The sequence below is a fragment of the Echeneis naucrates genome, chromosome 8 (genome assembly GCF_900963305.1).
Source record: "Echeneis naucrates chromosome 8, fEcheNa1.1, whole genome shotgun sequence".
NCBI classification, from domain to species: domain Eukaryota; kingdom Metazoa; phylum Chordata; class Actinopteri; order Carangiformes; family Echeneidae; genus Echeneis; species Echeneis naucrates.
The window spans coordinates 9,387,056-9,399,384 of NC_042518.1; the positions used below are offsets into that span (position 1 = coordinate 9,387,056).

General features: G+C 42.3%; 2 protein-coding genes across 2 annotated transcripts in view; one reads left to right on the forward strand and one right to left on the reverse strand.

The window, feature by feature from the left end:
• LOC115047234 (immunoglobulin lambda-1 light chain-like) overlaps nucleotides 1-12,329 on the forward strand; it is a 357,726-nt gene that overhangs the window by 137,696 nt on the left and 207,701 nt on the right. The window lies entirely within an intron of this gene.
• Nucleotides 1-12,329, reverse strand: part of sdk2a (sidekick cell adhesion molecule 2a) — a 34,551-nt gene that overhangs the window by 10,922 nt on the left and 11,300 nt on the right. Inside the window, exons 11-28 of the mRNA XM_029509311.1 lie at nucleotides 12,199-12,301; nucleotides 11,153-11,329; nucleotides 10,734-10,870; nucleotides 9,839-9,986; nucleotides 8,538-8,678; nucleotides 8,056-8,237; nucleotides 5,129-5,244; nucleotides 4,688-4,883; nucleotides 4,496-4,594; nucleotides 4,212-4,403; nucleotides 3,922-4,043; nucleotides 3,693-3,802; nucleotides 3,163-3,313; nucleotides 1,759-1,996; nucleotides 1,551-1,666; nucleotides 1,194-1,383; nucleotides 711-809; nucleotides 3-197 (exon numbers count right to left, since the gene is read on the reverse strand). Coding sequence (XP_029365171.1) covers nucleotides 3-197; nucleotides 711-809; nucleotides 1,194-1,383; nucleotides 1,551-1,666; nucleotides 1,759-1,996; nucleotides 3,163-3,313; nucleotides 3,693-3,802; nucleotides 3,922-4,043; nucleotides 4,212-4,403; nucleotides 4,496-4,594; nucleotides 4,688-4,883; nucleotides 5,129-5,244; nucleotides 8,056-8,237; nucleotides 8,538-8,678; nucleotides 9,839-9,986; nucleotides 10,734-10,870; nucleotides 11,153-11,329; nucleotides 12,199-12,301 — 2,712 coding nt within the window. The remainder of the gene's footprint in view (nucleotides 1-2; nucleotides 198-710; nucleotides 810-1,193; nucleotides 1,384-1,550; nucleotides 1,667-1,758; nucleotides 1,997-3,162; nucleotides 3,314-3,692; nucleotides 3,803-3,921; nucleotides 4,044-4,211; nucleotides 4,404-4,495; nucleotides 4,595-4,687; nucleotides 4,884-5,128; nucleotides 5,245-8,055; nucleotides 8,238-8,537; nucleotides 8,679-9,838; nucleotides 9,987-10,733; nucleotides 10,871-11,152; nucleotides 11,330-12,198; nucleotides 12,302-12,329) is intronic.

The following is a 12,329-nucleotide window of genomic DNA, read 5'->3' on the forward strand; positions in this document are numbered from 1 at the left end:
ACCTCTCTTTTCTGTTGTGATCACCAGAGCCTCAGCAGCCTCCCCCCAACCTTTTCGTGTTTGAGCAGTGAGGCGGAATACATAAACCAATTCTGGCTTCAGCCCAGTCGCTGTGTACTGTCGCGCGCTGGGGCTCAGCACGTCTACGACAGCGGCATTGCTGTTTGAGGAGTTCCTTCTGTATGTGATCTGGTAGGCTAAGGCAGGCAAATTCATTCAACATGCATAAAAGTCGTGCGTTAAAAAAAAAAAAAAAAAAACTAAGCAAAAGCAAAAATCCAGCTGCACTTCAAAAATCAAACATCAGTACATGGAGACAGCTGAATGAATATTCCTTTCTTCAACCAAGACACAAAGCGACACATTTTGTTCCAATAAAAGCTTCAGATGTGTCTGCCGCCACCTTTTATTACATTTAATTTGGAATTATTCATATCTTGCACTTCACGGAAGCAGCACATAAATTTTTACTCTCCTCCTGTGCGTCTTAGTCTGCTTAGCTTATTTTTATCTTCCACTGTATTTTACTGTTTCCAAATCCTATTTATGTATGTTTTTGCTTTTCTTTTCTTTTGTATCTTATCTTAATACCCATTATGTCAGACCTCCAGCACTTAGTGTCTTAGCGTGCCATACAAAGGAACTTGCCCTGTGTTGTCTCACAATAACATATAAGGTCAAGGGAAAAAGTCGTTATCTGGTTAACTCACCCAGGATAATACCGTTGGGCTGCGCGGGAGGCTGCCAGATGAGCCTGACTGAAGTAGTTCTGACTTCTGGGAAGAGGATGCCGACCGGAGGACCTGGGACTAGCACACACGAAATCACCAAAATGAGCGTTATCTGTGCCATAAATCCATCAACAAAGGGTTAGGGTTAGGGTTAGGGTTAACATGTTATTCTAAAAATTATGGGTCGTTATTCAGTTATCGTAAAAGCAAGATTGAAAAAAAAAAACAAAACAAAAAAAACCAAGCCCTTCTCTATTATGCTTTTTCATACAAGGAGTAATAGGGCAGAACATTTCAATCAATTCTGCTGAAAAAAAAAAAAAAACATGAAGCATAAGGGAAAGTATAGATACAAATTGATTAACAGCAAGTGAAATTATCTCACCACACTGGCATTGTCTAGACAAAAATACAATTTCAATGATAATAACAAGGTGAATTTTATAAAATTGATCTGTTTACCATCATCCAGAGTCCTCTCTAGGATTGGTGGTGAGCTGCTCCTTCCGTCTCCAATACGAGTGAATGCCATGACCTGGATCTCATACAGGACGTACTTGCCCAGACCACTCAGCTGGACGCTGTGGCTGGTGTTGCCCTCAACTGTCCAGAAGTTGGGAGCTTTGTCGGCGTCCTTCTCTTTATACACAACCTGGCAGACATTGGGGATAGCAGGTTGGTGATTTCTGTCGCTTTCATTTGGCTTGATGTAGAGTAAAATCCTGTCATGTTAAAACGTGTGTTTTTTTTTTTTTTTTTTTTTAGGTTGTGATACTTATTCGGCCAAACTCAAATGAATGACATGAGCTGTGGAGTGACCTTATAGCCCAAGATGAGTCCATTGCGGTCAGTCTCTTGGACTTCCCCCCACCGCACCAGGATGCTGCTGGAGGTGGTGGCGAAGGCTGACACATTGGTGGGACCACTGGAGGGCACTGCAGCAGGAGGTGGAGGACAATGTTAGGAGACTTCATGTACTATCTATCAGTTCGTCTTTGGCATTATTTTGTGTATTTTCCCTCCTCACCAGACTCCCTTGTCCTGCCATGGACTGGCAAGCTCCAAGGTCCTGAGCCAATACCATTGACGGCCTGAACTCTGACCTCATACTCTGTCCACTCCTCCAGGTCCTCGATTGTAAACTCCCTCTCCAATCGGTCCATGATGACATGGGAAAGAACCCCACCTTTAGACCCGGCTTTGGAGTACTGGATCCGGTAGCCAACGAGATCTGGATTCCCATTGTACTCCCACTCTGGAAGAGGCTGTGAGAAATTTGTTTTTTTATTTTTTAATTTCCCCCTCTTAAAAGGAGATTATAAACGTGATTGGTAAGAAGGACATGAATGATTTGTAGTACTATTGATGATCAACATAACTCTTCTGTAAAACTATTTCAGGTGTTTTTGCTAAAACGCTGGTTAAAAAACAAAAACAAACAAAACAGCTACACACACAGAAATGAGCATGGTAAGTGAGCATACCAACGTAAATATTTACTGGACCTTTTTTTGACGAAAGACAGACATTTACTGCTCCTGAAATTAATGTGGCCTTGATTCAGACTCAGATTTGAATGACTATTGGCAATGAAGCGGACAAACAAAATTACAGTTTAACACCATGCTTTCCAAATGGGCTGCAATCACTGAGCTATGTCATTAATTTTTAGTGCTGTGTCAAATAGCTGACACCCCTTTGCTGTTAAATACAGGAAGTATGCACCTCTTTAATCCTGGAGGAGCTGCGGGACCATCGCGCTCAGGCACAGGCACAGTGATCATAGTAGACAGATGTAGCAGCAAGTACATTTGCCAAACAATGACGCAGAAAGCAACAAAAAAAAAAACTAAGGGCACAGAGTATACACCTTTCCAAAATGTTGCCAGTGCCTTCAGTTGTATTTGTTATCTAACAGCGTCAATAACACAAGATGGAAGAGACGACAGTGACTGCATAAAAAAGCCTAATAAATTCAGTGACAAAATGTTATACATATGAGATTTAAAAATCTTTTTTTTAGATCAACTACAGAGAGTTTAATATGAAAGTTTTTAAAATCAGAAACTCATCTTGCAATTTTGATGGGCAATGTTAAATTGTCTTAATCTGATATTCACAAAGCTCATCTTATGAATGTTGCATCCAATTAATGTCCAAAGGCATTTTGCCCTTGGATATTAATTTAGATTTGTTCCAACAAGATTTTCTACCATACCAAAAAAGATGGATGAACAAAAATAAACACTGCATTTTGAAATAACTTTGCAGGAGAGTGCAAAGACATACCAATATCGACTGCACAGCTTCAATATTTTCTGTATGAATAGGAATACTCCGGACATGCATATTGGAATCTAATAATAATCTAATAAACCTCAACCAACATCAAACACTGAGTCAGGCCGAGTTTTGAGTTGTGAGAATTTACCACCCAGCGGAGCCACAGGCTTGTCTCACTGGCTGTGCGCAGGGTGACATTGGCGGGGTAGATGTCTGGTGGGGCCTGCAGGGTCTGGATCTTCCTCGAGGGTTGACTGGGAGGGCTGGTGCCAACGATGTTCACCTGACGCATCCGGAACCTGGGGTAAACAAAACCAGCTGGGGGTGGATAAATCATCCAAAATTGGGTGTTTAAACAAGATTTAGTGGTGAAATTAAAGTCGATTAGATTATTTTGGATTAGATTAGATGGAATTTTAATGAGGTCTGGAAGAAAACCCGGTCACAGCAGTGACAGAAAATGGGATCTATTTGTGAGTAAAACTGAAGAAAAAAGGCAAACAAAGAAACATATGCAGGTTAAACTGCAAAATAAAGATAAAGCGTAAATGTAATCCGACAGAATTAGTACCAGCTTTAAAGATACTGCTTTTTGTAGAATCCACATTAAATAATTTATAAAAAGACAGCTGGGCAAAATATTTGTTTCAGTATTTGTACAAGGCTTAACGGATTTACCTGTAGAAAGTATAAGGGTTTAGGTCGAGGACCTCCAGTGATCGAGCATCAGGTTCATTAGCCAGCTGATGAACCATCAGCCATTCTTCATTCTCTCCTATTATGCCAATCTGAAACACAAAGAGAAAATGGACATATATTAGCAGCTAAACAAATTACACAAATGGTTAAACCTTCACTCTAAATTAAAACGTCAGAGTGTTGTAATTAAGTTAAAGTAGATATTAACCTGAGCTTCAACCTGCCATCGGGAAATAGATGTCTTGCCATCGTAACCCGGTTTGAACTGCAGAGCTACAGAGCGAGGGCCAATGTTGGAGATGGCTAAATTGGTGGGAGGACCAGGCAACTCTGTGGGATTGGATACATTTAAATGGCATTCGAATCATCACAATCATTCCCAATTTATTAGTAGAAATCTCTTGAGTCATACCAGGTGGATTATATTTTTCCAAATCAGCAGAAGCAGAGATTTTAAGTAATATATTCTCAACTTCAAATTCCTCTTTGACAACTGACCTGGCGGTACACCGGAAGATATAGTGGAAGCGGAGAGCTGGCCCTGGCCCTTGGAGGTCATGGCTGCTACCTGGATGGTGTATGTGGTGAGGGCAGTCAGCCCGGTCACCTTGTATTCCTGAGTCAAATTGGGCAAATAATGGGTCACCCGAGTATTGGTCCTGTTGAACTCCTCCCAAGAGATTCGATAGCCTGGAAGCAAAATTACAAATAGTACGTTTTCACAGTAAATGCACCTTGGAGACACAAGACATTTTAACACTGTAGTTATCTTTAATGGTGACCTGTGAGAATGCCGTTTTTCTCCTGCGGCTCCTTCCAGCTGACTTTCAGCGAGGTGTCCAAGATGTCAGTGAAACTAAGGTGTCCCACAGCGCCAGGGGCTATAAAAAATAACAACAGACGGGCAGTGACAGAACAATAGGACACATCACTATTTACAAATACCACATAACATCCTGAATGGCGACACTTACTATCCTCGTGGGTGCGTAAGCGCTGAGGCAGGCTGCGGGGGCCATCGCCTGGGGTGGTAAAGCACAGCACCGATGTGTAGTACTCTGTGAACTTTTTCATTCCCAAGATGTAGCCAACATGGACACTGTCCTGGAAGTTGGGACGCACGGTTACCATGGTGACCTCATTTGTACGGCCGGGCTCCCACGCCAAGAGCTGGAAATTACACAAAAGAGCACAGGATTTAAATGTTCAACTTTTAGGGTCCCAAAATTTCTCCAAGTAGATATTCTAATATATATATATATATATATATATATCTATAAAAACAGTTCATATGAAAAGAACATTGTTGCTTATATGGGACTTCCTGCATCCTCTGTGTTTTGACCACTGCTTGGTGACGACTCTTCTGCCTCTGACCACTAGAGGGAAGCAGTTGACAGAAAGGGGCCACTCACCTTATATCCCTGGTTGATTCCATTGATAAACTGAGGGCTCGGGGCACTCCAGGTAAAACGCACCGTGGTGGAGTTGACAGCCTCTGCTTGTACATTTCCTGGTGGCACAGTGGGCACTGATCCAGAGAGGGGTGGGGGGGGGGTGACAGAGATAGAGCAAGGAAGGGAGGAGGGGGGGCAGACAGCAGACGGTTGAGAGGAAAAGGTGTGAAGAGAGACAAGTGATGAGACAGGGAAGGAAAAAAAAAAAAAAAAAACTTGCATGCAAACTCGGGCCAACCACATTTAGAGTGTGAAAATGTGGATGAAGCATTTTTTTTTTTTTTTTCCTTTTTGGGCTCATTTTGGGAGGCAAGAGCATGCCAATCAAATCGGGTGTGACAGCGGTTGCCTCAGGCGACTTCCAGGTGAACCCTGCAGCAGTTTGTTTGAAGTGAGCATGCCATTCTGATGTAATGACGGAAAACAGCCGGAGAGTCACACATTGATGAAGCTGATTGGACAGAATCGGTCCTCGTATCCCTGTGCTCTGCCTTGATTCTGTTTGAAAGTATTTAAACGCGCATCATGATCTGCTGCTCTTGGGCCTTTCATGGAGTGAGTGATGGGAAGATCCAATTAATGAAAGCTGAGCTAAACAACACCAATGCCCTGTTCACTGTCACTATTCGCTGACAGTGACTTGGATGATGAAATCATTATTTATTTTTTGCAAGGGAAGAAGGGTGGAGATAAAGCAAGGATTGCAGTACCTTCAGGTGTCAGTTAAAAAAAATACTCTTCTTTACAATCAATGTTTGGTTATGTGCAGATGCAGCAGACTTTGACTGGGACACTCTTGTGAATCGATTGATTAGCTGATTGATCTTACATCATACAGAAAACATGTTAGAGGCTCCAAGATTTTAACAATAATGTTTGCCAAATGGAATCAGTCCCTTTCCAGATCATTTGAAGTGTTTTGTAATCATCAAGCCAAATGAAGGCGACAGAAATAGTATCCATCTTTGTTTCCCCAATCACACGCACCTGCTCAGCTTATGATATAAATGAAACTGAAGAGTCAATAAATTATGATATACAGCGTACTGTGCAGATGAAATAGTGGGAAACAAAAAGATAAAGCATATGGAGACAAATGGGTTCCAAGAGAGAAAATAAATAATGTCAGCAACTTTTTTCTCTTTGCTGAAGTTGACATTTACAGCACATTTATACTACTGGATGCTAAGAGCGAGAGGGAGATGTTTTTCTGACTTTATGTTTGCATGAATGATGTTGATACCAAACTAAAAGCCGAGGTCAGGTAAGTTTTTTTTTTTGAGTAATTTCTCTCCGTATAAAATATAAAAAGCTATATAAATAAATGAACTTCAACAAAACAGATAGAGCCCCAGTAAAATCTGACGCATACAAAATATCTGATAGCTGAGCCACCCTCTGCAATAACTGTATCTAAGCAGGAGGTGAAAGAGAAAGGAAAATGGAAACCCTCCAGTTTTATATGAGTGCTCCTGAGAATACTTGGTAAGTCTGGTGTAGAAGATCTCTGCTTGTGGAGTGGATTTAACATGACAGGGATTCTGAGATATGTGAGTGTATTAAGCCTTTCAGAGCTTTATATTCCAGTTAAAAGAATTTCAAATCAAAAAGGGAGCCAGCACAGCATATCTACATGAGGAACGATATCCTCTTTCTTGTGTTTTACAGTCTGGCAGGAGCATTTTGAAATGCAATCTATGAATTGACTTTTTAGGAAAGCCAATAAAGAGAGCATTTTTTAATCTTCCTCTAATAATAACATGGATTAACCTTTCAACATGCTGCTGTATTAGCAATAGCCTACTTTGACTAAAGTTTTTGATGAGAGGGAGAAAAAAAATGTCAGTATTATAATTTAAATTTTATTAAATTTAAAAAGTTGGGGGACATTTTAAAATATACCTGATGGGCCACATTCACAAATTATATGTAAATGAATCAACGTTGAAAATTATCTTGACTTCATCTGGTGGTAATTTTACAGTCACTAATGTGACTTTCCTCTGATACCTAGATAGTCAACTGAGGCAATAGACAGGAAGGCAAGGAACATGAAAGGTTGGTATCACTGGGTGTGATAGAAAGATGTCGCCACATGATACCGAGGAGCCTTCACAGCATGTGTTCTAATTATCTCGAGCTCAGCAAGTACAATGAGAAAAGAAGTCAACTGAGGCACTTCCCTTCAGCGACATATGTCACAAGTCTGATGAACATCATCACCTGGCAAAAACCAGAGCCAACTTAATCTGTGTTCAAAGAAGTTGAAAAAAAAAACCCAAAACATTTACAACATTTAACCACTGCAATCTTACCAAACTACGAGATTCAGTCAAACCAACTAAATAAAAGTGATGTGTGAACATAAAATCCTCAGTAAATGCTTGAATAGAATTTGAAAAAAAGAGGCTGTGATTAAGCTATTGGCTTATTTTTGCAAATAGTTTGCTCTGGAGCACTTCTGCACTTGCTGGGAAATGAACCACATAAAACCAGAAAAAAAAAGAAAGGAAAAAAAAAAAAAAAACTCCAACAAATAAGGAGTGAATAACAGTTACATGACCATGACATTTAAAAGACTGATCGCTGGAATCTGTGCTAATTGCCGACTTCTGATTTAGAGGGGAGAAGGGAAAACGGCTGTTGTCTTAACTGCGTGTGTGAATCACCTGTTCAAGGTTAACAAAAGATTAAATACGCCGTGGGCCTCTTTATTTATGGGCGTCTTTATTTGATCGTAAAAAACCAGAAAACAAAAAAAGAGATAATCAGATTAACTATCTCTTGCTTGAGTTTCCTGCCACGGTCTTCACATCAGACCAGCTACCACTGATGAAGCTGCAGGTAGCGAACAAAATTTTGTGAAAACCACTGAAGTCACTCACCCCCTTGCAACGTCCATTCGGTGACCTTGTGGCTGTAGATGCCCCTGCCCGCTCCATTGTAGGCTGCCACCTCAATCTCATAGTTTGTCCAGATGATGAGGTCTTCCAGGAGCAGACTGGTCTGGTCTGGGTTGGTGATGTTTTTCATCTGGCAATCCACTGGAAGTCCGGACAGACAGTACCTGGCAGCAAGGTGAGGGAAAGGCAGGCAGACAGACAGACAAACAAATATTAACTATACCAAGATCCTCTCAAAAAAAAAAAACAAAAAAAAAACAACATTATTAAATGGTTACAAAAAGGGAGGTGACAACAGATGAATGAAGGGGGAGGTATTTAATTGGCAGCAATTATTCTATTGCAGCAGCAAGCAAGAGCGAGGCAATGTGGAGAGGAAGAAAAGGAACTGACACAACAGTCATTATCACATGTGAATAGCAATAAGAAATTAGGCAGAAATTAGGCAGGCATGCTTCTCTTACCTGATGATGTAGCCCTGGAGTGGACCATTCTGATGACTCTCCGGGGGTGGCTGCCATTGGATCATGATGGACTGGTTGGTGCGGCCACTCGCGATGACTGTCTGGGGAGGCGCGCTGGGAGGCTCTTCCGGGAGAGTCAGTCTGGCACAACAAAGAACCCCCCACCCAAAAAAAAGGAATAGACGGAGACGTTAAAGGAGACAAAGAGTGAGGCTATGCATTAATTATTACACATTTCGTATATTTCCAAGCCATTTCATCATAGACATCAAATGATTATAAAAGCCACTTTCTGTGTTTATTTTCACCATAAAGCAAAGTCAGGAGCAGTGTGGCTATGTCTTAGTCCAAAACACATTCTCTATCTCGCTGTCCACAGAAGGACAACTAGCTGTGGCAAAAGAGATCAAAGAGACCTTGGTGAAAATGGAGCAGCATGATGGAAAGACAGTGCAAGTGAGAAAAAGATATAAAAGAACAAGAAAGAGAGATCCAGTCAGACTTTTCCCTTAAGTCAATTTAAGATGACATCTTGATTTCTTCCCAGTGCACCGGAGCACTGCTCTGGAGGAGATAAACCGAGAGTGTTTAGGATCAAAGAGGTGTGCCGGAGAGATGCCTCAGAAAAGCCCCGCACTCTCTCTGATGCTCAGCCACCCTCCCGCTGTGCACTCTTGTCTGGGCACATTCAGACTGAATTCAGCCCTGTGAATGAATGTGCTGTGCAAGAGGTGCATGATGGGTAAATGAATTGCAGCAAGTTTGAAAGCAGCAATGGGGTTGCACTGATGCAGTCAAGGTCAGATCGTGTGTTACAGGTTGATTGTGACAAGCTAAATATGTGTGTGTCTGTATGTTTTGGGGTTGGGGGGGTTGCATGGGTGATTATGACTTCTCTCTTTTATTTAATTCGTCTCACTAGTCAAGTGAATTCGCTTGAGATTTGAGCCTGTGTGAATATCAGCTGCTTTCAAGACTCTCCTGAAGTACACCGAGGACAGATGAAGCTGGTTCAGCACACCCATCAAGTCTTCACAAAGCGCAATTTCACCTCATTCACCGTTTCATCATGAAAAGACCAATTCTGCAGCCAGCTCATCTCTCACTCACTCCCACAGGAGCAAAAACCATGAAGTGGACTTAACAGGAAATTATCCCAGGGTTTCCTGCTGAACTCTAAGACTACAAGGCAGTAATTGCTGTTTCACAAATGCACAATGAATCTCATACAGCCAGTCAATATGACAAGATACACGGGGGCGTTGTAAAGAGTCATTTAGATGTAGATCAGTGATACCCACCGGTCAGTCTCTTTGCTGAACTGGCCCCTGCCCACATCATTGACGGCACACAGGCGGAACTGGTATGAACGCGCCGGGATGAGACCACCAACTGTGACCCCCGTGGACTCTGGCTCAATGTTGGCCAGCAGCACCGTCCAAGGGGCATCTGTGACGGAGGGGCCACATACATTAGACACAGCTGTGAGCAGTATCTAGCGAACAATCAATTACCTTATGGGAGCTTTACACTCTTGACCGACCAAAAAAAAAAAAAAAAAAAAAACCTCCACAGCCCAAAGCAAACTCCAATTTGAACTCCCACCTTTTTCCCAACTGTTATTGCATAACACTGTTTCAATTTCAGTAATAGTATTGGAGCTGCTGATAAAAAAGAATAAAAAAAAACAAGCTGTTTGTTTTGTGTCCTCCCCCTTAAATATCAGATTGAAATTCAATTATCCCAAAACCAGATCCCATCTGCATCCTTGGATTCATTTTCCTTGTAATGAGTTGTCATCTTCACGGTTAGCCTGAGCCTCGGGGAAAAATGGTTGAAAAATTTTGTCTCCATGGTTGGAAGCATCTGCACTGCTTTGATTTTATCAAAGCAGAGGATGATAAGAGCATTGGACATCAACACAATTTTGCTCCCCTGATCATTTTGTAAGGCAGCAAACAGGTTAGGCAATTGAGTTTTCTCATCACAGGAGGTAAGATAGGATGCAACCGGCAACTTTGGAACATAATGGAAGTGTATTATTATAGGAGAGGCAGCAAATTAGTGCTTCCAGGTAGCAATAGCAATGCTACAAAATTGCCTTTAAAAGGAAGGAACAATAACATGGATGGGTTTTGTGGAAGTGGAAAGTCAAACGGGATGCTTAGATGATGTTCAACCTGAAAAACCACTCACTATTTTCTGAGACTTCCAGGATGTAGCGGATGAGGGGGCTGTTTCCATCGAAGGCTTGGGCCCATGTGAGGTTGATAGCCCTCTTCTCTGTGATACTAAGAACTGCTACTGGGTTTTCTGGCGCATGGGGCAGCTGCCTGCATGAGTGAATGCGTGCGTGCGAGAGAGAGAGAGAGGGACAATGTGACAAATCCAAATAGAATCAGACAAGAGAGGCAGCATATAACAGAATTAAACTGAGAACTTTGCATTGTAAATATCGGAGGGATTTGATGGATTGGAAAGGAAAGCAATGATAAACCACAACAGTGGAGAAAACATTCATCCATCATGTCTTGCGAAGATGTAAAAAAAAGAGAGGAACAAAAAAATGCAGACAGCAAGATAAGACAGAGGAGAGAAGACACAAATATGCAAACCTGACTCTGAGGTGGGCGCTGCGGGAGTCATTGCCACCCACTGAGGTCACCCTGCAGGTGTATGTTCCGATGTCGCCTGACCACGTCTGGGAGATGTGCAGGGTCCCGTCGTGATCCAGCCGCAAGCGGGGAGACGTGTTCACGTCAATCACGGAGCCGCTCTTCTCCCAAACATACCTAGAGGTATATACAGCGTATGTGTATGTAGTAGACACACTCCTGTACCCACACTTGTACTTTCACACTTCATCTCTGAGTGGTGTCACAGTTAAGGTTCTGCCAGTGTTGTCACAGTAAATCTGTTTGCTTTGTGTCAGTTCATAAAGCAAAGCACAGAAGGTGTTGACACACACAGATCACAATCCCTGCGAGGCTGATGTCGTGCTCAGACTCTGAACACAACCTTTCTGTCACACGTACAGCTCAGAGGCTCTGCTCCAGGCCTTTCTCCGCTGGTCATGGACACACCCACCCCCCAAAACTACCCACCACCTCTTATCCACATCCGCATGCGCATACAATGAGCTCCTGTGATTAATTGCAACTGTTCGGGCTCTCCAGCTAATCTCCTCTGTGTTGCGTTTAATTAAAGGCGCTGTCTGAAGTTATTACTCTGTTTACATATTCATCTGTTTACCCCACGATCTGATCAATGCCGTGGGCCCACAGGTGACAGGCACTCTAATCACTGGGCTCCACAGACATCGCTTCAGTCCCTCCGAGACAGATGCATGTACACACACTCTGTCATGCTCGAGACTGTCTGAAGAGTGAGGAAAAGTGATGGACTAATTCCTCAATCTGACTCGAAAAGTTTCTAAATTCTTCCCATAGGAGGTCGTCAAAGGGATAAACACAACAAGATCTCTCGCAGATTTCATGAGCTAATTAAGAACAACACTGATGGCTCATGCTTTTCTCGACATCAAAGACACGAGACAACAAATATATATGTGAGCTCTTGCATTTATCACTATTCCAGTTAGAGTGTTAAAAAAAAAAAGGGGGGGGGGGGGGGGGGTATTAGAAGGAAGGGCCGTCATTACCTGATGGTGACACTTGGATCATGGGTTACTCCACAGGTCATAACAGCTTTGGTCCCTTTGATTACACTTTGGTCTTGCGGTGGTTTAGTGATGCGAGTTCGTGCTGCACAAATAAATACACGCACACACAA